Genomic DNA, 26,293 nt, shown 5'->3' on the forward strand with positions numbered 1-26,293 from the left:
CCAGACAGGTATTTTAAGAGTTGATTGGTCATGGATGATTTTCTCTCTCTTTCTTAACTCTCTCTCTCTCTCTCTCTCTCTCTCTCTCTTGCTGAAAGCCCAGAGGCTAGTATTTCACTGATTACAGAGTGGCCATATGTGAATGGTTGTTTGTGTATTGACAGAACAAAGGAAACGCAGGCTCTAAGGAGGTGTTAGACAGGGGAATGGATCAGACCAGCCCATAAAGTGCCCGGGAGGGGGGACTAGACTGGTCCATTGAGTTCAAGCTGGTTTCAGCTAGTTGTAGAGGGACACACAGTACACCTCCAGCACACTTCTCATGAAAGTCTGCTAATCTGAGTGTGTATATGTGTGTGTGTGTGTGTGTGTGTGTGCGTGTGTTTACACACAGGTGTAAGAGAATACACCTGAGACTGCGTGAATTCAAACTAAAGAATATGGCTCATTCCAGTTTTGTCTGCTTCCCTGAACAAAGCGTCTCTGTTTTAAAACAGTAAAGTGCCCTTAGATGACCCAAGCTTGAAGCAAAGGTAGTGTTTACTGTAATCGGAGATACTGTTTTTATATAATTGAGCATTGTGAGGACAAGGCTTCTGTTCGGGACCGGTGGGTGACACTACTTCATTGTGTTTTATTAAATAGATGATGTAAACAAGGTTATCTGGCCCTCGTCCAGAGCTGAGTAATTCTCTGACTGACAACGCAAATTTTGTCCGTCAACACTTCAGACGTTTTGATTCTTCATTGCCTCATTGTGAAGACTGAAGGCGTCGTGGTGTAATTACAGCAATCAAATCGCTTTCGGTGTCCGATTTAGAACATTGCGCATTTAACTCACCTTTCCCTGTGTCTTTAAATCGCAGGGTCCTCTGCAACCCGAGATGCGATTAGCCACCGCCGTCCTGCATCCGCAGCGGCGTCCGTCACGCCGGTAGGATGTGCCAAAGAAGCCTGCTGTTCCCAAACCAATTACTCTCTTCGGTTTGAAACATCTACTCTATTGTGACAAGCTCTGACAGCCCGGCTCTTTAAAATCTATTAAACTCCACAGCAAACACTCCGCAAAAACGACTGTGGAATAATTAAGGAGCGCCGAGTTCACCGAGCCATGGAAATTGATGCAGTCATGAAAATAAAAACATATGTTAGCAGCTAGTGGCAAGGGAGCTGTACCGAGTGTTTATGACGTTGGACAGGGAACGTAGAGCAAGAGGGGAAATATCATCATTAGCGCCATGCTGAGCAGCCTGGTCGCAGGCCGCGCTAATGCGTTCTATGTGCGGGCCAGGATTTGCAGCGCACTGACAGAGCAATTATCTAATTCAGTTGCCAAGGCGGCGTCACCTTCTCAGACCCACCGACCACGACGTCCACCACCCTCGGCTCGACCTTCAAATGCTCCTCACCCCCCACACGCACTCCTGTTCCCACCCACACACCTATCCAACATCACACACACCGCGTCCTGCACTTCACTGGGCTTCTAAACGTTTCCATGCAATTGACGTGTGATGGGGGACAAATTAGGAATGCATGCACACCCTCAAAGCAACATCAAGGCTTTGATTCCCTCACACACCCTTTCTGTCACCTTCAGAGTCCAACACGACATGACCCTACAGCGACCTGTCAGGGGTTTTACAAGTGGGATTGACCATTGCTGTGGTTGTAGACAGATAGACAGACCCGAATCTTAACCCATACCTCATGTGCAAAAGCTTCCAGATCACAGAAAATCTTTGGTTTCCATGTTGCCACTGCTCTCTTCAAATACCACCAAAGATTTTCAATGAGATTTAAATCTGTAGACAGAGCAGGCTGCTTAAAGACCCCCTCTTGTGAAAATCAAGTTTTTAATGTTGTTAAAGGTGCCCTAGAAGCAAAAATTTAATTTACCTCGGCATAGTTGAATAACAAGAGTTCAGTACATGGAAATTACATACAGTGAGTCTCAAACTCCATTGTTTCCTCCTTCTTATATAAATCTCATTTGTTTAAAAGACCTCCGAAGAACAGGCGAATCTCAACATAACACCGACTGTTACGCAACAGTCGGGATCATTAATATGTACGCCCCCAATATTTGCATATGCCAGCTCATGTTCAAGGCATTAGACAAGGGCAGCCAGTATTAACGTCTGGATCTGTGCACAGCTGAATCATCAGACTAGGTAAGCAAGCAAGGACAATAGCGAAAAATGGCAGATGGAGCAATAATAACTAACATGATCCATGATAACATAATATTTTAGTGATATTTGTGAATTGTCTTTCTATGTTTCATTAGCATGTTGCTAATGTACTGTTAAATGTGGTTAAAGTTACCATCGTTTATTACTGTATTCGTGGAGACAAGAGCCGTCGCTATTTTCATTTTTAAACACTTGCAGTCTGTATAATTCATAAACACAACTTCATTCTTTGTAAATCTCTCCAACAGTGTAGCATTAGCCCGTTAGCCACGGAGCATATAGCCTCAAACTCATTCAGAATCAAATGTAAACATCCAAATAAATACTATAGTCACAGGAATCGATGCATGCATGCAGCATGAATGACGAACATCTTGTAAAGATCCATTTGAGGGTTATATTAGCTGTGTGAATTTTGTTTATGCAATGATAGAGTCGAGAGCTTGGGAGGGGGCGGAGAGCGCGAGCAATTAAAGGGGCCGCAGCCTGAATCGGCGCATTTCTAATTATGCTCCAAAATAGGCCGTTAAAAAAATAATTAAAAAAAATCTATGGGGTATTTTGAGCTGAAACTTCACAGACACATTCAGGGGACACCTTAGACTTATATTACAGCTTGTAAAAAAAACGTTTGATGGCACCTTTAAATGGTTAGTTCACCCAAAAATTAAAATTCTGTCATTAATTACTCACCCTTGTGTCATTCCACACCCGTAAGACCTTCATTCATCTTTGGAATACAAATGAAGATCTTTTTGATGAAATCTGAGAGCTTTCAGTCCCTCCATTGGGAGCAACCCAATTTACACCAAGACATCATTAAAGTAATCCATGTGACTCCAGTGGTTTAACCTCAATTTTTTGACATTGTAGAGAGTGATACATAAAACGCATTATCATTCTGATACATGGAATTGTAGACGAGCCTGTATAATTCACTCTTCCACTTTCTTCTTCTGAATCAGATTCTGGCTCAAATATATATGGCTGAATTAAACCAGTATTTCCACTTGCCATTGTCCAGCGTTTACTACAGCAAAGTTGACCGAGTGGATCAGGTAGTCTGAGCTGGTGCGATTGATTGGAGGCAGGGCTAATTTGCATATTCATGATCTGCATATACTACATGAAGCAAGGGTGTACATTGAAGCTATTTTAAGGCGTGAAGATTTTTTTTTTTTTTCACAGGAAAAATGTTTAAATATGTCATTTTGGTGATCAAAGATGAGTTTTAAGAGATAAAATGATTGACTACAGGGGGACTGAACATTCGAGGACTGATCGCTAAACCAGGCTTTGGTAGATTTGGATGTATACTGGGGATCATTGTCCTATTGCAAAAGCACAGTGATCATCACCCATCACTCTGTGCACAGAAGGGATCATATTCTCTGCCTAAATGGCCTGATACTTCAAAGAATGCATGCATACAGTCAAGATTTACACTTCCCACAGCAGCAAAGCACCCTTATAACAAGACTTGTCTACCTCCATGTTTGACCCTGGGGATGGTGTTCTGCTCATAGCCATACTTTTTTTGCACCAGAATTACTGCTGATCCATGGATCCAAAAGGTTCCATTTGTGTCTCATCACTCATTAAAACATTCTTCCAGAACTCCGCAGGCCTATCCAAATTCCTTCTAGTATATTCAAGTTGGCCTTTTATGTTCTTCTAGGTCGAGAGTGCCGTTTGTTGAGGTGTCCGGGCATGAAGTCAATGCTTGTTTAGTGTTCTTGTAATCTGCATTAAATAGTTTAGTAGTAAATAGTTAAATAGTTTTCTTCTTTCATCAGTTTGTCTTGCAATTCTTTGGCAGTTAATGGAGGGTTTTTCTCAGCTGCTCAGATCAAACATCTCTTTTTGTCTCTCTTGATTCGAAAAAGCCAAACGTTTGTAAAAAAAAATATAGTCACAGTTGTGTTGTTCGTGGTCAAAAATTACCGCCATAGGAAAGGAATGGGAAAAATATGAAAATACAGACAATTTTTTTGTGTGTACAACATACAAATCAGCCACAATGCAGAAAGAAACACACAACACGCTATCAAACGCACACAAATGAACTGGTGTGGCTGTAACAATATGGCAAAATTGAGCCTGAAGACTCAAATAAGAGGTTGAAATCAGGTTGATATAGCTCTGATAAAGCATTACTGTTCATTTTTGTTACATTTTTGTTGAATTTTGATGTTGTGTGTAAGAACATGTCTTTCTCGTTGTTCAAGTTTGACTAATAAAAGTGAATGCAAAAACTGACACTTCAAATTAAATCATTTTTTAAAAAAAAATGTAAACCTTGACAAAATGTAGTCTTTGAGACTGCCTAAATATATATCCAAATCCACAGCTTAATAAAAATAAGCATTTATGTCTAAAAATAACTATAATTTTTTATATAGAGCTATATAGGTATCTAGTGGTTAAACCATGGCATTACAGTTGTTTTTCTTTTTTTTACTCCCACCAGGTGGCACTAATCTGCCTTCAAAAATTAGATTTTAAAGGCATCATCTCTATTTTAACAATACAGCTTTAATTGAAAAGTAAAAAAATGGGAAAAAATGTATCATAATTATTGCATAAATATTAATTAGTACCATGAAATTCTCTCAAAATGCAAAAGAAAAAATATTATTGAACAAAAATATATTACATTGATTTTACTGGGGGAAAAAAAAAAAAAAAATCGTGTGTTCGGTCACTTTTGACCATCAACAACACGGTGTGACCCCCAAACGAACAATACCAGAGGGTTAAAAAATAAAAGCAATGTTGGATATGTATTGACAATATCAATTTTTATGCTTTACATTGTTTACAGATAAACCTTTAATCTGTTGAGAGAGACACTGATGGAGTTCTTTCTCTTCACACACTGGACTCAGAAAGCCCATCAGATATCAATCAGCCAATTAGGTCTCTCCGTCACCTTCAAATTCAATAGGACACAGATGCTGCGACTCCCTCCATCTATATATTTGTGTCAGAGATGAAAGCGGAAGCAGGGAGGAAGCTGGGTGTGTTGTGGAGGTGTTCTGACACTAATGTGGTACACTGGGCTTTACTTCCAGAACTGTGAAGTTACTCTGTCAAGCTTTAAAAGGTCCTCCGAAGCCTTTGAACAACTGCGCGTGACCTTTTTTTTGCCTGCTTTATTAAGCTTCGGGGGATGCAGAAGTTGCACAGTGTTGCTAACTTTCATTGCACCGATGCACTGAGGACACACTGTTTTTATTATTTTTTTTAGGCTTCGGTTTTTGTTCAGAATGCCTTGATCTGACATATTTATCTTTTTTTAATGCATTCTATCCTGTCATTAAGCCGCTTTGACTAATGATCCTTTGTTGTTTAGTTAAATCACTCCTCAGTCCACTTAACCACTGCACATACAAAGTGTGACCCACTTTAATGTTTTAGCAGTTTTTCACAAGTTAAATGTGTGGTGTAGACCTCTCCAGCTCTCCCAGGAATAACTGTTGGAATCGATCGCTCATTCGTTTTGTCTTTATTCTTCCAAGTAGTGCAATTCTAATAAATAACAAAGACAATTTAAACACAACTAAGTCTATGCTTCATACCAGATAAATGAATTTGGACCTCACTGCTAGCATAAGTTGCACTTGGAATCTGCCACGTGAATAATGAATACCCTGCAAGACAGATGCGGTATCCAAAGCTTTGAATATTCAGAAAGATCCAGCCACTTCCGAATTCAAGAGAACGCCAGAGTGTAACTTCCTCTTGGTTAGAACTGTGCGTCCCAGTCTCGGCCTTGTTGCAGGAAATGTTCTGTAGGTTGTCATATTGCCAAAGCCTCCCTTGATCTTTTTTGGATGATGACGGACTAATCTTTGTGTTCGTTTCTTCATTGAAACCGCTTTTGTTTTGGTTGTTCCCAAATGGATAATTGTGAGCTTACCGCATGGTCCAGGTGATTCACTTCAAAGGAAATTCACTTCAGTCGACATCGACCTGCCTGATTTATAGGTTAGCATTTTTTATTATTATTATTATTATTATTTTTAGATATTATTTTATGCATTTTTATTTTATAGAAGCAGCTTGCATGAAAATAATGAAAAAAGAATGCATGCTAACAGTAACAGGGCAGTAGTGTCAGTAGGATTTAAAGGGATAGTTCACCCCAAAAATGAAAATGATCCCATGATTTACTCACCCTCAAGCCATCCTAGGTGTATATGACTATCTTCTTTCAGATGAACACAATCAGAGATATATTTAAAAATATCCTTGCTCTTTATAATGGTAGTGAATGGGGGGCGAGATTTTGAAGCCCCACCCCAAAAAAATGCATACATCCATCATAAAAATAATCCATACGACTCCAGGGGGTTAATAAAGGCCTTCTGAAGCGAAGCAATGGGTTGTTGTAAGAAGAATATGCATATTTAAAACTTTATTAACTATATAGTCATATACACTTAGGATGGCTTGAGGGTGAGTAAATCATGGGATCATTTTCATTTTTGGGTGAACTATTCCTTTAATTTGGTGTTTATGACGTGTGTGATTTTTCTACCTTCTCTTGGCATGTGCTGTTCTATAGGCCAGACTTTAAAATGAATTAATCAGATTCATAATATATAACTAATCTGAACAAAAATGTCAATTGGGACTATGATGTTTCAACCCACATGCCTTGTTAGTTTTTAACCTTTTAAATGAAATTGAACCTGTTCTTTGTAAGTTAATTCTGTGCAAATGATAGACTACACTGCTGGTAAAACATGTAAGAGCAGTAATGTAAATGAGTAAATGTTTCTTTTTTCTCTGTTCACAGTTGAGAAAAGGGCTGTTGAGGGAATAAACCTGCAGCTGGCAGGGGGCATGTTCAGAAGACCTTGTAAACACATTCACACCTCTGGTGCATTTCAATGCCGGATGACTTATAGCACAATATTGAAAATTCGAGTTCGACAAGCACTTGCATTTCAATACTGTCTGAGAGGAATCAACAAACTCCACCAATAAAACCACTTTCAGCTTTGGGAAGTTAACAAACGAGTTGAAATGAGGGTAATCAGTGGATGGGTATTCAAAGCACACTTTGGAAAGTTTTTTCTTGTTTTTTAAATAGTTACATTTTGATGTCGATGTGCCATTATCTAGTACATCTTAGGGATTTGATCTACACCTCCACCTCAAAGAAATAAATACATATTTATGTGAGTTTACCTTTTGGAAATATTAGATTGGTTTGTGTACAGGTAAGTGCAAGCAAATTATTTTAGTACTTTCCTTGATGTTTACACAACTTTCTCTAAGTAAAAATAATTGGAGGATTTTTTTTTTTTTTTTTTTTAAATATATGAAACCATCATGGACATAAATATTACATTTCTATTTCTAAGAACTTGGTCCAATGTATTAAATGTCTTTAATTACTATGTACCAACATTTAAATTAATCATTTGATACAATGCACTTATTATGTACATACGTGTTTTTACATTGTACTTGTATTATTATAATTGCATGTAATTACATCTGTAATCAATTTATGTAATAACAGCTGTAATTACACTGTTGACCCTTCTATTCCCTTTTAACCTATCCTTAAACCTTAAACCTATACCACCAAACTGTCCCTAACCTTAACCATATCCCACCTAAATAGCAGCAAAAGTGTTTTGCAATTCAACATCGATACAATAAGTACATTGCACTAATTTTGATGCAAGTACATAGTAGTTAAAAACATCGAATATAAAATGTGACCATTTTTATGCATTTTAGTTTCGAAAAAGTGAATGTAACGCCTCTTTCTCTTTCTACTGCTACCCCATCAGATGAGAATTTGGTTATCTCGACACCGAGTGTCTGGTTTTGCTCAAATGAAATGCACCTGTTTACGAGTTCATATGTGAAATTCGCAAGGAATTCTCACAGATTGACCGTGAAACGACGAAAGAGCTCAAGGAACTACGAGAAGAGCAAAGAAAACTGTGTTCAGAGAGAGGAAAAGCGCATTCCGCGCACCGATGGACTCTCTCAGATCACCCTATCAGGTGCAAAACCACTGACAGGTTTCCACCCACCACCAACCCAAAACCCCTCAGTGCGCTCCAGCCCTCTTCGGCACACAGACAGACAGTCCCGTACCATCACCCAGCGCTCTTCCAGGATTTCCACGGGTCTGTGAGCCTTTTATGTACAAACTACTTGGATAACAGTGAAGCAACGACTAAAGAAGATACTTATAACCCTAACTCATCTATCCTGACAGCTTGGACTTGTTGGGGAAGTTTTCCCTCTGCAAACAATGAACACGGGAAGCTTGGAATGATCCACGTAAGGTGTGCACTTTCCGGTGTCCTCGGCAGGTACGAACGGAATTTATCCTTTTATATCGCATACTGGATCAAGAATAAGCACTAAAGGTCGCGGATTGTTCGCCGAGGAGGAGACACCCCGCTACAGTCTTTTCCAATTCAATCTTTGCGCGCTTTGGCGAGAGAGCGCAGCGCGCGCGGACCGCGGAGCAACGGAGGCACCACAGGGAAGACATTGATTTGCGTTTATTCAGATCTTTTTCAAACAAGAAACAGCCTCATGCTGCTTCCAGCGGCACATTTACACTTCCTTCATCTCTCTTTTCCCTGGGATTGCACCTCTCCTCCGGGATTTTGTGTGTGAGACACTGGCGGGGTTCCGCGCGCCACTTACTGGAGCGGCAAACGCTGGAAACAGGTGTATTTGACCAAGATGTCTGTCCTGCCGTCAAGGTTCATCTACGTGTAAGGAATATTCTTAATAATCTCTTTGATTCACTTTGAGTTCGTGCATTCTTGCCAATAGAAGTCGCTCAAAGCCAGGTTTAAGATGTACGGCTACATTTTTTTATCTGGTGTAATTGCTTGTGATTCACCCCTCCTTACTTCCCTTCTGTCTCTCTCTCTCTCACACACACACACTCACACACTCTCTCATTCTCTCTCTTTCTCTTTCCAGGTGTTTACATTTTCTGGTCCTCTACTTCCAGTTGCAGGTAAGTCTGGCTGTTTCACTGTCATCATGAATCTGGATTAAGGCAGGGATTATGAGGATGTGCCGCCGGTGCGCAAACACAAAGCTTGTTTAATTTGTTGTCTTAAGGTTTTTGAAAACAGAGGCATGGGAAATCTACACCCCAGAGGCTGTAAAATAAAAAAAATAATAATAAAAAACTGCCTTTGGATTTGTTGGTGGTCTTGTCAGAGGAATTGGATTTCTCTTTCTCTTAAAAAAGGGGGGTTTTCCTTTTGTGCTTCTTTGTGTTTTATATAGACCTGGGAGAACATGAATCCAGTAATTCATTTTAACGAGTCTTGTATTTGTCCAAAGCATAATTATTTCCCCCCAGAATAGCTATAAACTCATGTTTTGACTGATTTAACGCTGAATACAAAATAAGCAATTTGTGCATTTATGTATTTATTTAAACTCAGTGACCTTCCAGAGAAGAGAAATAAATGGTTATGTGTCTGGAATGTTTATTTCCAAATGTATGAACATGTTCGACTGTCAATGAAATGAAACTGAAATTTATTACATATGAAATGAAAGTATACGATTAGAAAACTAAAAACCTCACAAATATAGATAAAATCATACACTTGCAGCAGTAGAAATGTACACTATATAAGTGTATGTATGTGTGTGTATATATATATATATATATATATATATATATATAGCTTTTAAAAAGAAATATTTTGCTTGGTCACTTGTATGTGTATATATATATATATATGGTTTAACTTAAGTAAGTTATCTGGTTGCCTTTGAGTTAACTGAAATGAAAAATTTGAGTTAATACAATGAAAGTGATTAGTTTAACGAACAGAAATACAAACTATTATATTATCTGAACCACATTAAATTAAATATTTTAAATATATACATTTATCTTTAAAATATACACTATACATACTGCTGTAGCAATAGCTATTAAGGTAAGACTAGCTGCAATCTCAGGCTCTTTTTCAGGAAGATGACTAATGCACCCAACAAATAAGTAATTAGATATGTGCAGTTCCTCAAATCCGTCTTTACTGACAGATGTACATTCCTCACAAGGCGGGAACGGCTTAATAAAGACTCTTTTTTTTTTCTCTCTCCTGGCAAATGGGTCAAGGCACTGTGATTATAAAACTTGCATCAGAATGTCGTAATAAAAGGGGGCGATCACCCCTCCAACCAGGAACAAAAGCCACTGGTTTGAAGAAAACGAGACCCATGTTGGTTACATAATTCCATGCGTTCCCTTTTGTTCTGAAGCAGTTGGCACAAACAAGGCTTTAGTGTGGCACAGCCTGCTTTCAGAGTCAGTGATGACAGTCGTATGATAGACGGGGTATCACCTGCTTCTACTGCTAACCATCGCTGTTGTTAAAGGTTCTCCCTGAGAAAACAAACAAAGTTGTTATTAAGGAGATGCAGTGAAAGACGGCGCGATAAGCACAGTTTAAGTGGCGGTGCGCTGAAGCGTTGTTTCCTGAGATGCATCCTGCTCAGAGAGTGGTGTCTGCAGATAGGGCCTATCTGACATGCAAGAGTGGCTCGGCTTCTTAGTAGGGACGGGGCCAGGCTTTTGAAGTCACAGTGAGATCAGTTTGCCTTGGTTTGCTTTGAAGGGAATCGGGCGGCATGATAAAAACTTTTGGCCGTGGCTGGCTCTCTGCATAGGCATGCCCTCTGCCTTCCCACTCCCCTCCATACGCAACTGTCTACAAAACACATCTCTGTGTTTGACTAGATGGCCAGATTTCAGAGTAAATCCTTCCGAGGAGAGGCTGTGTGTGCGCGCACGAGTTGCGTATGTATGTGTTATTGTAAGCAGAAAATAACCTTGATTCTGTGTGTATTTGACAAGGTTTTTGCTGCGAAGCCATAGAAGAACCATTTTGGGTTTGGGTTTGTTTCTTAGTGTGAAGAATCTAAAAAAAAAACCTTTTCCGCTATAAAGAAGCTTTTGTGGAATGGAAAGGTTGTATTGATGTTAAAGGACTTTTATTTTTTAAAAGTGTAGATACAATGTGTGATTGCTGCTGTTTGAATGCGATTCATGGATTCATCTTGGAAAATAATGTAACAATGACTGAATTTTGAAAGATTTAGGATGACTTTAGGATGACCAACTTGAACTAATATGTGATTTTTTTTTTATTTTTTATTTTTTTTATTTTTTAAAGCCATAATAGCACTTAACTATGTAGTGAAATGCCTTTTGGTTTGTTTAACCCTTTAATGCATGTGTCCACTGCAGTGGTCAGTTATTTTTAACCATTCATGATGTGATTTTATATCCAAACCACCATGAATGATCACCTTTGACCTTTTCATATAATACTATATGACTGTCCTCTTTGTATGTCAGTGTGTTTTTAGCGTACATTCAACTTACATACATTCAGTTTGGGGTCAGAAAAGTTTTTTTTTTTTAAAGAATCAAATACTATTATTCAACAAAGGTGCTTTACATTGATCAAAAGTGACAGTAATGTTACAAAAGAAGATTTGTATTTCAAATAAATCCTGTTCTTTTGAAATTTTTATTCATTTAATTCCGATTCCTGAAAAAAAATGTGTTACGGTTTTCACAAAAATATTAAGCAGCACAACTGTTTTCAACATTGATATATTTCTTGAGCAGCAAATCATCATATTAGAATGATTTCTGAAGGATCATGTGACACCGAAGCCTGGAGTAATGATGCTGAAAATTCAGATTTGATCATAGGAATAAATTACGTTTTAAAATATATTACAATAGAAAACTGTTTTTTTTAATTGTAATGATATTTCACGATATTTTACTGTATTTTTGATCAAATAAACGCAGCCTTTGTGAGCAGAAAAAAACCCCCTTCCCATCCCCTTTTGTTAAAAGAATCTTTTTTGCTTTGCGATTTAATAATTCATGCATTAATGGGTTAATTTTGGCGGTTGTGTCATGTCGACGTGCTTCTTAGCAGTCCTGCGTTCGGCGTGAATCTCTATGGAAGTTTCTTTCTCAACTCTGTTGAAAAGATCCTTTTTCTGTACCGTGAGCTGCGTTTCCCCTTGCGCTCTCTAAATGTCATTAATTAGCTGAGGTTAAAATAACATGGAGTGGAAGCATGTAATGTGAGTGTAATTAACCACCTGAGAGAAGCCACATAAAAGCTCATTACAGGATAATTACCCCTCGTTTCAGCCCGAGAGAGTAGTCTTGGCTGGGACGGAGATTCCAGGGTTTTTAGAGGTATATGTTTTCCTCACATATGGAAGAATGACAGAGGAGGAGGAGGAGGAAAGATAGAGGCTTTTGGATGAGAAGTGGATTGGTGATTTTTGTATAAAGCCTCGGGTGAGTGTGAATGTGAGCGACAGGAGAGGCCATGGCAAGCTGCATTGTATTTTATTATGTTAGTGCTTTAGTGTGTGTACCAGTGCAACAGTTGTGTATATGTACTTCCCATACTTACAGGTGTGTATGTGTGATTTATGAGTGTGATTCTTACCTTAGGCAGATATTTGTTTGATGACAGAGTTAGATCTTTCAGGTGGATAATTGCTGGAGACTTGCTAGTGGAAATTGAAAACTTCACTTCTTCTTGTAGCTCCAGGCTCTGAGTATTCAGATGTTTTATTTAGAGAGAGAGAGAGAAAGAGAGACGGGCACCAAAACAAGAATCGCTGTGTCCTGAACTTTCACTGAATGTGTTTACCTAAGTCAACATGATATTCGACCATATTTACTTGCTTAATACACATTTCTGGTCTTATTGTGATCTTATTGCAGCATGTTTTGCTAGATTGTCATCATAAATCAAGGGCAGCGGTCAATGGGGGGCATTCGCGGGCCGTGCCCCTTTCCCCTGAACATGAGCGAATTTGAAAGTGAAAAACGAGTGTGCATTCAAAAGCGATTACAAATATAAATTCACAATTTTTATATTATTATATTGTTTTGAAGTAAAAAAAACTTTTTTTTTCCCTTTGTGATTTAATTACTCATGCATTAATGGGTTACTTTTGGCAGTTGTGTCATGATGAAAGTAAAATCGGTTGTTAAATGCGGTTTAATGTTGACTTTAAAATACACGCAGTTGTACACAGTGTTGGGGGTGACACATTACAAGTAACGTGAGTTATGTAATCAGATTACTTTTTTCAAGTAACAAGTAACCCATTACTTTTGAATTTACAACAGAATATCTGAGTTACTTTTTCAAATAACTAACGCAAGTTACTTTGTTTTCCCATTTATTGACTGACAGCTCTTCTGTCCCCATGTTAAGAGAAATCAGGAGTAAGTACAGAGGCGTTGTGTGCGCTGTGTGAACATGATGGTTGTTCTAGACTAGTTCTAGACTTAATGTGAGCATACATTTACTCATTTACTTCATCTCCTGTGTCCTATTCTTCTGTATTCCAGAATGGCAGCACAGCTGAAAGATTTGTTTGAGCTGCGCCCTCTACTGTACAGCCATGAATTTGCATTTCCTTCAGCCTGAGGCTTATTCATTTCACTTTTAGTGGCCTTTACATTTGCCAAAAATAGAACTTTTTTTGTTGTTATAAAAACATACAGCCCAGATGAGAAAGTCACACAAAAGTAATATAACGCATTACTTTCCATAAAAAGTAACTAATGCAATTACTTTTAAAAGTAACTTTTAAAAGTATTTACAATTTTACTTTTAAAAGTAACTTTCCCCAACACTGATTGTACAAGCATTATAAGGTGAAACTGAATCAGTTTTTGTTGTTGCCGATTCCAGGAATGTCACCAGAGTTCTGCCGACTTCCGGATCTACATCGAGAACCACACCCGAGACGACGTGAGTCGGAAGCAGGTTCGGATATATCAGCTCTACAGCCGAACCACTGGGAAACATGTGCAGATCCTGGGCAAGAAGATCAACGCCAATGGAGACGATGGGGGCAAGTACGGTACGGGAGTGTTCCTGTGCTCTCAGATGAATAAACCATTCAAAAGAATCGTTATCTATTAGGCAGAATGATTAAAAGGGACATTTCAGCGAAAAATGAAAATTCTGTCATCTTTTATTCAGCCTCATGTCTTTCCAAACTGGTTTGACTTTCTTAGCTAACACTGAATGTTCTCAAAACTTTAGCTAACATTATGACAAGGTTCTCTCAAAGTTATGAACAAACATTCATTAATAGAACGTTTGTTCAGAGTTATCTGGTATTTGATAATGTTCTCAAAATGTTAGCACAAAAACAAGTTTTTTTTCTGAAACGTTTTAGTTGGACACTCATCTAATGTTCATCTGTTTTAGAACGCTCAAAGAACATTAGTAAGGTTCCCATAATGGTAGCAAAATGATGAAATTGAATTTTCCCTTAATGTTTGCATAACCAAAAACAGTAACTGTACATTTTTATTTTATTTTTATTTTGTTAATTTGACTGCATGTGTTTATTTTTTCCATGAAATTACAATGACTGAGGAACTTAAAAAAGATGCAGAAATTTAATAAAAGTAGTATCGTAATAGTAGTTGATACAACATGTGCACAATAAGCCATTATTCACTGAAAGTACAATGAACCTGCATCATTGACTGTGTTTACATGCAACAAATTTTAAGTTAAAACATTTGGGGAATCAGGATATTAAATTACGGAAGAGGATTAGGGCCAAGCAATAATAAAAAAAATAAAACCATCTCGAGATTAAAGTTGTTACATTTCGAGAAAAAAGTCGAGATAAAATGTTGAGAATAAACTCGTTAAATTACGATAAAAAACTCGTTAAATTTCGAGAAAAAAGTCGAGATAAAATGTTGAGAAAAAACTCGTTAAATTACGAGAACAAATTCGTTAAATTATCAGAAAAATGACGTTAGATTTCGAGAAAAAAGTCGAGATAAAATGTTGAGAATAAAGTCGAGATAAAATGTTGAGAATAAAGTAATTAAATTAACGAATTTATTCTCGTAATTTAATGAATTTGTTCTCGTAATTTAACAACTTTTTTCTCGTAATTTAATGAGTTTATTCTCGTAATTTAATGACTTTATTCTCAACATTTTATCTCGACTTTTTTCTTGAAATTTAAGGAGTTTGTTCTCGTAATTTAACAACTTTTTTTCTCGTAATTTAATGACTTTATTCTCAACATTTTATCTCGACTTTTTTCTCGAAATATAACGACATTTTTCTCATTATTTAACTAATTTGTTCTCGTAATTTAACAACTTTTTTCTCATAATTTAATGACTTTATTCTCAACATTTTATTTCGACTTTTTTCTTGAAATTTAGCGAGTTTTTTTCTCGTAATTTAACGAGTTTATTCTCAACATTTTATCTCGACTTTTTTCTTGAAATTTAAGGAGTTTGTTCTCGTAATTTAACAACTTTTTTCTCTTAATTTAATGACTTTATTCTCAACATTTTATCTTGACCTTTTTCTCGAAATTTAACGACATTTTTCTCATTATTTAACTAATTTGTTCTCGTAATTTAACGACTTTTTCTCGTAATTTAATGACTTTATTCTCAACATTTTATCTCAACTTTTTTCTCGAAATTTAACGACATTTTTCTCATTATTTAACTAATTTGTTCTTGTAATTTAACGACTTTTTCTCGTAATTTAATGACTTTATTCTCAACATTTTATCTCAACTTTTTTCTCGAAATTTAACGACATTTTTCTCATTATTTAACTAATTTGTTCTCGTAATTTAACGACTTTTTTCTCATAATTTAATGACTTTATTCTCAACATTTTATCTCGACTTTTTTCTCAAAATTTAACGACATTTTCTCATTATTTAACTAATTTGTTCTCGTAATTAAACGACTTTTTCTCGTAATTTAATGACTTTATTCTCAACATTTTATCTCAACTTTTTTCTCGAAATTTAACGACATTTTTCTCATTATTTAACTAATTTGTTCTCGTAATTTAACGACTTTTTTCTCATAATTTAATGACTTTATTCTCAACATTTTATTTCGACTTTTTTCTCGAAATTTAATGAGTTTTTTTCTCGTAATTTAACGAGTTTATTCTCAACATTTTATCTTGACCTTTTTCTCGAAATTTAACGACATTTTTCTCATAATTTAACAAATTTGTTCTCGTAATTTAACAACTTTTTTCTCGTAATTTAATGACTTTATTCTCAACATTTTATCTCAACTTTTTTCTCGAAATGTAACAAGTTTTTTCTCGTAATTTAACGAGTTTATTCTCAACATTTTATCTCGACCCTTTTCTCGAAATTTAATGAGTTTTTTCTCATAATTTAACGACTTTATTCTCGACATTTTATTTTGAGTTTTTTCTCGAAATTTAACAACTTTAATCTCGAGATGGTTTTATTTTTTTATTATTGCTTGGCCCTAATCCTTTTCCGTATTAAATTGTTGAATGTATTATTGATATATTGATGTATTATTGAATCACTTGACTCAATACTAATCAAAATATTTCCAATTTCATATCGGAATGTTGTTGTGCATGTGAATTGAACTCGAGATAATAGAAAAGAGTAGCAGGATATTCATCAGAAATTCAACATGATAGAATAAAGTCATACAAGTTTGGAATGACATGAGGGTGAGTAAATGATGAAAGAATTAATATTGAATCATATATGAATCATATATTCTTTGTTGCATGTTTTCGAGCCTTCCTATAAATGTCATTATTTGTTGCGATCTCTGGCTGTGAGCGTGCTCGAGTCAGTTTTCTGAAAATCATGCATAGCTTCAGAATCATTACATCTGCCTCTTGCTTTTTAATTGAAAAATGTAATATTTTAGCTAATTCTTATAATGCTTTCTACAAACACAAAGTGTTTAGTACTCTCAGCTCCATTTAACAAATTGTACCATGTTTAAATACATATTATAAATACATTCCCCATGCAGATCGGCAGCGAATTCCGTCTGGGCCTGCTAATATCATATCTAAGATGAACTTCTTCTCTTTAACATCCAACCTGAACTGTTATTAATCAAAATGTATCAAAGTATAAACAAAACAAAAACCGCAGAACTGATGGGCAGCGTGCCCCAGCGGTACGAGTGTGAGAACAGAAACTCTGTGTGAAGATAAACACACTGAATGCTGCACTTAACTTTGCCGACTGATACAAGCATGTTTATATTCCAGTCTTGTGCTCGTTTGTGTCAGTCAGCATAAAGATTCCACAACAGACACGACTCCATAAACCTTCAGTCCTGGATTCCTGTACCTGCATAATACTGTTTCTCATGTAGTTGTATAATCCTTTGGATTTCTAGTACCCCATTTCTGGTTGTTTCTTATTGAAAGGAAGTTTTATTCTTAAATCTGTTCTAAACCGAGTGAGGATAAATGGTTTAATGTGACCTGAAGTTTCATTTGTTCATGTTTGTAGCATTTTGTTAAACCATCTACGTCCAGCCTAAACTAGCTAAGACCACCTTAGGCTGGTTTTAGCTGTTTTAACAGCTCGTGCTTCGGTTGCTCAACAGCAACAAAGCTGGAGAATTTCACACAGCCAAAATGAGGATTGTCAGTAACGGTGTTCAGCCTTACATTGTTCAAACCGGAGTCGACACTGATGGAGAGACTCAGGAAGAAGTTACAACTTTTAGAATGAAACTGGACGTTTCTGAACGGTTAGTGGATAAATTTATGTAGTTGCTGTGGAGTTGATTCAACTCATCCACTAGCATGTGCCGTCATGTTAATCTTTTGTGCAAATCCAGCGTTGAATCTATCCTCGTTTGTGAAGCAGTCCGGCGTAAATTGACAGCATGACAACAACACTCCCTTTGCATTGAACTTTGAGCATTGTAACTTTGCAGATGTTGTTTATGCTCAAACAGCAACATTACACAGTAAAATTCCCAGAGTTAACTCTGCTCAGAGTACATATGGTCCCTCCCTAAATAGTGTTAAAGTAACACTGAAGCAGAGTTAAAGTTAATGAGATAATTAAGCAATTATTAAGGCTGTGACTGAAGTCAGTTGTAGTTCTTGTGTTTCTTATTTCTTCAGTGATTCTGCTTGTTAACAGCAGGTGTTCATCATTAATGCACAATCATCACATAATTAATTGTTTATTTATCTCATTAACTTTAACTCTGCTTTAGTGTTATTTTAACACTATTTAGAGAGGGACCATATGTACTCTGAGCAGAGTTGATTTAACTCTGGGGATTTTGCTGTGTACACACTAACTAAAGTTAAAAAAGTGAAATCATAATCAAGGACCCCTTTAATGTAATTATTCACTTAAAATCTTGATATCAACCTTAATTCTCCTTTGCACGTAAATGAGATAAATAATGATGCCTGATTCATAAATTAATTTTTTGAACAACATGAGTAAATGGTGAGTAAATGATCACAGACATCATATTTTCATTCATTTAGAATTTGATTGATTTGGATAGTTGACACTGGTTTGTGTTCATATATGTGTGTTTTGATGGTTAGGGTTGTGTTCTGATTGCATTACGTCTTACAACAACTCACAAGAATTCAGTGTGTCAACAGTTACCTTCAAATGTCTGTGCAGTTAAACTGGATGTGTTATTATTCAGTTATTTTTCTTCAAACTGGCCATGACAGAAGTTGACCTAAATGAAAAGAGCTACCATAGAAGCAGACATTTTTATACATGTGCCTGCTATAGTGTCCCTTGTGGCAATGTTGAGAATGCAGCATGTAGTTGTTGTTTTGATGTTAAAATAGGATCTAGTAAGTATGGCAATGCTGGTAGTGCTCTTTATTCAGGACGTATTTGTAGCAATGTTAGTTATCGTCCATCATGTTTTGAACTGGTCCTAACAGCTCTAAGTGTTTATAGCAGTTCTAGCTGTTGTTTACTGCTTAAATGTGTTAGCTTTGGCTGAGTTGTTCTTCTGTACCCGTGTTAGCATGAGAGGATGCAGAGGCAGGTAAACCCCCACACCTGTGAACTCCATGACACTCACACACACACGCACGCACATGTTGGGTTTTCGTTTTCTATGGGTGCTTTCCATAGACATAATGATTTTTATACTGTACTTTATACTAAACCTCTCCATCACAGAAAACTTTCTGCATTTTTACATTTTCAAAAAACATCACTTAGTATGATTTATAAGCTGTTTTCCTCATGGGGACCAAAAAGTGTCTCCACAAGAACAAGGATTTTAGGATTAGGATATTGCCATCTTTGTGGGGACGTTTTGTCATTATAATGCAGGGATTACCTGAACACACACACACACACATGTGCTTGCACACTGTGCTTCCTTCTCAGCTTTGCCTTTGTGTTTCTGCTGTCCTGTCAAAGTTATTATGCAAAGTTAACATTCAAAAACTAAAGGAGAGCAGAGCATGTTTAATTCTGAGCTGTGATTTAAGAGTCAAAGTGAGTTAAGATTTTCAGATGTATGTGCATTTATGCACACCAACATTACCATTCAAAAGTTTGGTATCAGTAAGATTTTTGTAAAAAGAAATTAATTCTGCTTTTCAGCAAGGACGCATTAATTTGCTGAAAAGTGACAGTAAATGTATTTATAATGTTACAATTAAAATCAAAATTCAAATACAATTAAAAACTTTTGAACAGATGTGTATGTTTAAGTTAAAATGTTTAAAGTCAACATAATTTGCTGTTTGCAGCCTATTTGTGAAGAGTGATATTCAGTGAGATAAAAATGCAGGATAGGATTGAGTGACATCCCCACTGAATATTCACTTTCACTTGGTTTACGTCACGTTACGGAAGTGAAATGGCTGGCGAACGGTGTTTCACGTTGACTTTAACAGCCAGTTTCCTGGAAAATGAAAATGTATTTGAACATTGAGGCACACCGTGCTGGATCAGATCGTACACTCGTATGGCTCATTTATCAGCAAACGCTCGCCTTCCCAGAAACATCTCAAAAATGTCTTCGGTTTCACCCCTGTTTGACTTTCACATTAGTGAAGGTCGGCGTGTCCTGTTGACATCTGTGCTTTAATATTAATAAGCTGTACCGAGATGCACAGACGGAGCATTACATTTTTAGATACAGTGCTCATTTAAACACAGGAATAATTGCACAGTTTTTCAGGCGTATCTTTTAAAGCGTCATGTTCTTGTGAAGGGCTCTGCACTGAGGAGAGGGATCTTTCCCACCCTCATTTGATCTCAAGTGCCCTGCCTGGATTAGTCGTTCCTCTCATGTTGCCCCGGGCTGTTTTGGAAGGGGACAGTTTTGGTGTTGCTCTCTAAGCCTCTCTGCTTTGAGCACCTTTGAATAGCCCAGTGTGTTAAACAAATGGATCATCCTAACTTTTTGATTGAGTGAGCACGAACTAAAGGCAAGTGGAAACCCAATCCCTGGGGATCTGAACTGCTCCAAGGAGTTTGGCAGATTGCTTCCCCCCGAGAGAGGGGACCCTTAACAAAGGTGCTTACAGAGAGAGAGAGAGAGAGAGAGAGAGAGAGAGTTTGGTGTTTGTGAGGGAGCTACAGTCTATGATGAAACATTACGTTTTTCTCACAGCTTTGTTTTTTTTTTTTATAGTTCACATGCCAAATGTACTTTTGTATAAAAAGTATAAATACTATGTAAAAATGCATTGAATGTCTATATATAGTATATATCCTATATGCGTGAATAATGTTTTTTAAAGTAGTTGTACAGCTTGTACAGCTATAAAATAAAATAAAATATCATAGCTATCCTATGGGCGAATCTCGTAAAAAAAAAAAGAAAAGAAAAGAAAGGTCCAGGTCATATTTCACTGCAGAATCAAAAGAAAGAAACCAAGAAATTGTATTTTGTATATGACTATTGACCATTATGACTGTTTAAATTGTGACAATAGTTTCATTGCAAATGTGGGCAATAAATAAACAAACAGAAATTATTTTATACACTGATTTTTTTTTTTTTTTTTTTTTAAGAAAACAATGTTTAAATACTTTAAATAATATTTAAATAATATAAATACTTAAAAAAAAATATGTTTTGGTATTATGACCAAGATAAATATAAAATATAAAAAATCTTAAACTTAAACTATTTTATTTTATTTTATTTTATTTTATTTTATTTTATTTTATTTTATTTTATTTTATTTTATTTTATTTTATTTTATTTTATTTTATTTTATTTTATTTTATTTTATTTTATTTTATTTTATTTTACCCAGGTGTGTTCTTGAAATATATAATATATGAATGTAATATTTTACATAAAAGATGTTTACATTTAGTTCACAAGACAAAATAATAGCTGAATTTATTAAAATAACCCCATTCATAAGTATGTGAACCATTGATTCTCAATACTGTGTGTGGTTACCTGATGATCCATTTTTATGTTTTGTGATGGTTGTTCATGAGTCTCTTGTTTGTTCTGTTTTCAAGCATTTTTGCATATTTGAACCCTTTCCAGCAGTGACTGAATGATTTTGAGATTCATCTTTTCACAATGAGGACAACTGAGGGACTCAAACTCAACTATTAAAAAAGGTTCAAACATTCACTGATGCTCCAGAAGGAAACATGATGCATTAAGAGCCGGGGGGTGAAAACTTTTGAACAGGATGAAGATGTCACAATTTTTCTTATTTTGTTTAAATATCATTGTTTTTCCATTTAGTACTGCCCTTTAGTACTGTTTTTGAGTTTAACTGCTCAGGAAAAATCAAGGGATTTAAGAACAACCATCACAAAACAAAAAAACAGTAATGGATCATCAGGTAACCACACACGGTATTGAGAATCAATGGTTCACATACTTTTGAACGAGGTTATTTTAATAAATTCTAATAAAATAAAATATGAATAAAAAAAGCTTCTTTTTTTTTTTTGTCTTGTGAACTAAATGCAAACATCTTTTATGTAAAATATCTTACTCAGGACAGTACTACATAAAAATAACATGCATTTTGTATGATCTTTCTTATTTTATTAAAATTATTCACACAAGTGGTTCACATACTTTTTCTTGCCACTTTTTCTTTACCTGCAGCTCTACTCGTCGTGGAAACAGAGACTTTCGGGAGTCACATTCGAATAAAAGGGAAAGAAAGTGGATACTACATCTGCATGAACAAGAATGGCAAGATTATTGGAAAGGTATGTTTACTGGACTGGTTTACTCAGATTATAATCAGATTCAATGTGATTTACTGTTCAGAAAAAATCAGGTTTGGGCCACATTAACTGTGATGTGAATGTAAATAGAAAGTGTTTTCAGTTTCTGTGTGTTTGCATATGATTTATGCAGGAGCTGATGTATTATTGCATGAATATAATTACTCGTGTTTTGCACGTTTAGCATGTTAATTTGATGTATGAGCTTGTAGCTGGGACCACTTTTTGATATACGTTTTCAAAAGCACTGCTACTGTCTGCAACCAACTCCTGATGGTTATATAATGGATTCAGTCAACACAAATTTTCATAACATCTATTTAAACAAAAATGAAATATTGAGGCTGGCTGTTTAAACTTAAAATTGTTTCCAAGTTCTTGTAACTGCCATACCACAAACAAATCTAAGTGGAAAGACCAACACCCCCTACATTTGCCATGAATAGGACATATTACATGCTTCACTGGCTTGTTTTGAACTGGTCCTAAGTTGAAGGGCACAATTATTGTGTCTTGTTTGAGAGAGAGGCTGGTCATTCTTTAAAAAACATGCTTTGTAAGAGGAGTATGTGTCCTGTCATATAACAGTTTTGTACTGGATGTGTGAACTGTAGATCAGTTTTTAATCAAACTTTGAAATCAGTTCTCCCAGTCAACTTTTTTTTTTTTTTTTTTTTTTTTTTTTTTGAAGCTTTGCCATTTTTTGAAGCTTCTCTTGTTCTTCAGACCACATTCAGATATTTAACGTAAAATCATTACTGATAATGCCTTTTGGTGTTATAAGTTTCTAGGCTTTTGCTGAATCTGAGATGCATAGTATATTGTGAAATCATCATAAAAAGAGAATGTTTTCTACATTTTTCTTCACTCAGTTGATTATTGAGATGCAGTTATTGAGATGTGTTATTTATGGTTATTAATCACTCTCTAGAATAATGTCAATTATGACATTTTGCAGTCAAATTTTCTCGTGCTTCAGATTCTCTTGCTACTGTGTCTTGAATCACATTATGCTCTTTTTCTTTTTACATAATAGATTTGAATTTAAATAAGTATTTTATGTCCATTATTTAATTATTTTGTAAGCAGCTGGCTAATAAATGGGAAAATTGGAGCCCATCATTATTGATTGCTTTTGGGGTTTATTTTATTTTATTTTATTTTATTTTATTTTATTTTATTTTATTTTATTTTATTTTATTTTATTTTATTTTATTTTATTTTATTTTATTTTATTTTATTATTTTATTTTATTTTATTTTATTTTATTTTATTTTATTATTTTATTTTATTTTATTTTATTTTATGCTATGTTATGTCTTGTTATTTTATTTTATTTTATTTTATTATTTTTTATTATTTTTTATTTTTTTATTTTGGGGGAAATATAACCTGGGTGTGTTGTTGGCAGATTCACCAATATGTGAAAAAAAAGAAGAAAAAAAAAAAAAAAAAAAAAAAAATATATATATATATATATATATATATATATTTATATATATAAAAATAATAATAATATATTTATATTATATAATATTTTTTTTTTTTTTTTTTTTTTTCTCAATAATGACCGGCGTGCTGATCATAAAGCTCTGCAGTTTAATGTATAATAACCAATCAGACCATCAGCTGAGAGGTGATTTTAACAAGTGGGCCATTTTTTGACATTTCGTCTTGTCCTCTCTCCTCAGCCCAATGGGAATAACCAGGAGTGCGTCTTCGTGGAGGAATATTTGGAGAACAACTACACAGCGCTGGTGTCGGCCAAGTACAAAGGCTGGTATTTGGGTTTCAATCGAAAGGGTCGACCCAAAAAAGGCTCCAAGACCACGCAGACGCAGCAGGAAGTGCATTTCATGAAGCGCCACCCCAAAGGAAAAGTGGACCCTCTGGAGGAGTTCCGTTTCACAACGGTAACGAAACGGACACGAAGGGCGCGGCGTTTAAAACCCAACCCTAAAACGAACTGAGCCGGTGAGGACGAGTACGCACCGCTCCCCGAGGACACTACGTGCTTCTTGCCTTACAAACACCTTAATCTTATCCGAAACAGGAGAAGGAAGAGGACACAAGTAAACAATGGCTACGGAAAAAAGACAAGAAGCTTAAAAAAAAAAAAAGTTCAAAGATGTTTTATTTTTATATTTCAGAAGCGTTGAGTTTCTCCCAGCAGTTGAATGTGGGTCTTTTTTAAATGTAATATTGGTGTCTGTTATTTTATTTATACTGGATTAACTAAGGATGACCTATAAGGAACTAGTGTCTCCTGCTTTGACACGTTTCCTGTTAAAACTCTGGAATAGCGACGAGAGCAAACCGCACCGCCTGGGAAACCTTTTTATTTTCATTTGTGTTGCCCCCGAGAACAAGGATCCAATATTTTCCACTGGAATGGGCTGTCATGGAGACGCAACGAGAGAGCGATAACAAGGTCATGTGACCTCCGCAGGCCTCCATAGGTAAACGTGAAGCTTTGAGTGCAATATTTTGAAGAGCCGTGTCGTTCCTCTCTGTGGGATGCTGTTCTCGTCTGAGCGGACACCAGGCCTTCTCGTAGGCCGAACGCTTTGATATTTTTTGTGTATTCTGTGATTCAGCTTAGATCGACATGCTTTGACTAGCTAGATATCTGTGGTAATAGTGTGTGTGAGAACCAACAGACGGAAGCCGGAATACGTTTTCAGGAATTGCTGTAATGCTCTAAGCCTACAGCTGGATCCTGCATATGTGCTGAGGATGTCCTTTCTAAAATTTAGCTACCAAAACATGCATAAAATCCGTTATGCAAAAACCAGGTATGATGCATTGCTCTTAATGTCCCTGACGCTCTTCTAAGTGTCGGATTTTGACTACTTCCAGGTCATTAAGCCAATGAAATCGGTCCGCCTGACAATCAGTCATGTTCTTTGTATTCTAGAACACTTGCTCTCAGTTCTAGAACGCTGGAGACGCAGGTGCACAGAGGAAATCCCTTCTGCAGACGCTGGACTCTGGCCACTGTTGGTGAGGTCGACTCTCCATATGGGTATAGCTGTAGTATTCACACGTCTATATACTCATCGTCTGTCAGACGTTACTAACAATCATGACACACGTACGATTAAAAAATGTATGCAAAAAAAATAATAATTTTATTACTATTATAAAATATTTATTGCCTTTCTCTGTAAATATGACTTGATGAATTTATTTGACCTCTGTTAATAATAATAAAAAAGAGGACCATATATGGAAAATGAACAAATGTTATCAGACTGTTTTGTGGCGTTCGGATATGTGGATGTATGACGGCAAATGTTACAGTGCTAGAGATGCGACTTAAGGCCCCAATATGCTCATGTTGAGGTTCTTTTTCGTCTTCGCTTTGGGGTAAAACGAAGTTCGAAATACGTGAGCAGCAATATACTGTTAGCGAGCATTCCAGCCAAGCGGCATTTAGATGAATATGTAAATATGCACGCTTTCCTTTCAATAACAAAATAAACACAACAAAAACACGTTTTTTAAAAAAAATGTTTGCATGAGCTCTGCAATTCAGTACTTCAGTAAAGTCACGTCATGTTTATTTATATATATTACTTTATACGACAGATTGCTTAAAATCAAGCAGATTTATATGGAAGCTTGTTTCCGCCACTAAAATAATAAAAGGTCATTTTTTTCTCGCAATTGCGAGTTTACATCTCACAATTCTTACTTTTTTTCTCAGAATTGCGAGATTTAAACACGCAATTGCAAGTTATAAAGTCAGAATTGCGTGATATAAACTCGCAATTGCGAGAAAAATAGAATTACGATTACAATTCTGACTTTTTTCTCAGAATTGCATGATATAAACTTGCAATTGCGTCTTATAAAGTCAGAATTGTGAGACATAAAGAGATAAAAATATCTCAAAATTCTGACTTTATAACATGCAAATGCGAGTTATAAAGTCAGAATTGTGAGATATAAACTAAGATACTGTAAGATATAACTCAAATTGT

The 26,293-nt window shown here is 35.9% G+C and overlaps 1 protein-coding gene across 4 annotated transcripts; it reads left to right on the top strand.

Annotated features, from left to right (window-relative positions):
• Positions 1–8,004: 8,004 nt before the first annotated feature.
• On the top strand, positions 8,005–25,547 carry fgf24 (fibroblast growth factor 24). Of its 4 annotated transcripts, none has more exons than XM_048164043.1 (5): positions 8,005–8,956; positions 9,171–9,207; positions 13,967–14,129; positions 22,183–22,289; positions 23,999–25,547. In XM_048164043.1, the coding sequence occupies exons 1-5, from the start codon at positions 8,925–8,927 to the stop codon at positions 24,275–24,277; spliced, it is 618 nt and encodes a 205-aa protein (XP_048020000.1). In that variant the 5' UTR covers positions 8,005–8,924; the 3' UTR covers positions 24,278–25,547. The 4 variants fall into 4 exon arrangements, with proteins under 4 accessions (XP_048020000.1, XP_048019999.1, XP_048019998.1 ...); XM_048164042.1 differs by having other exon boundaries at positions 8,015–8,956; positions 13,967–14,138; XM_048164041.1 differs by lacking the exons at positions 8,005–8,956; positions 9,171–9,207 and adding an exon at positions 9,943–11,020.
• Positions 25,548–26,293: the final 746 nt, after the last annotated feature.

Source organism: Megalobrama amblycephala, linkage group LG17 (genome assembly GCF_018812025.1).
Source record: "Megalobrama amblycephala isolate DHTTF-2021 linkage group LG17, ASM1881202v1, whole genome shotgun sequence".
Lineage (NCBI taxonomy): Eukaryota > Metazoa > Chordata > Actinopteri > Cypriniformes > Xenocyprididae > Megalobrama > Megalobrama amblycephala.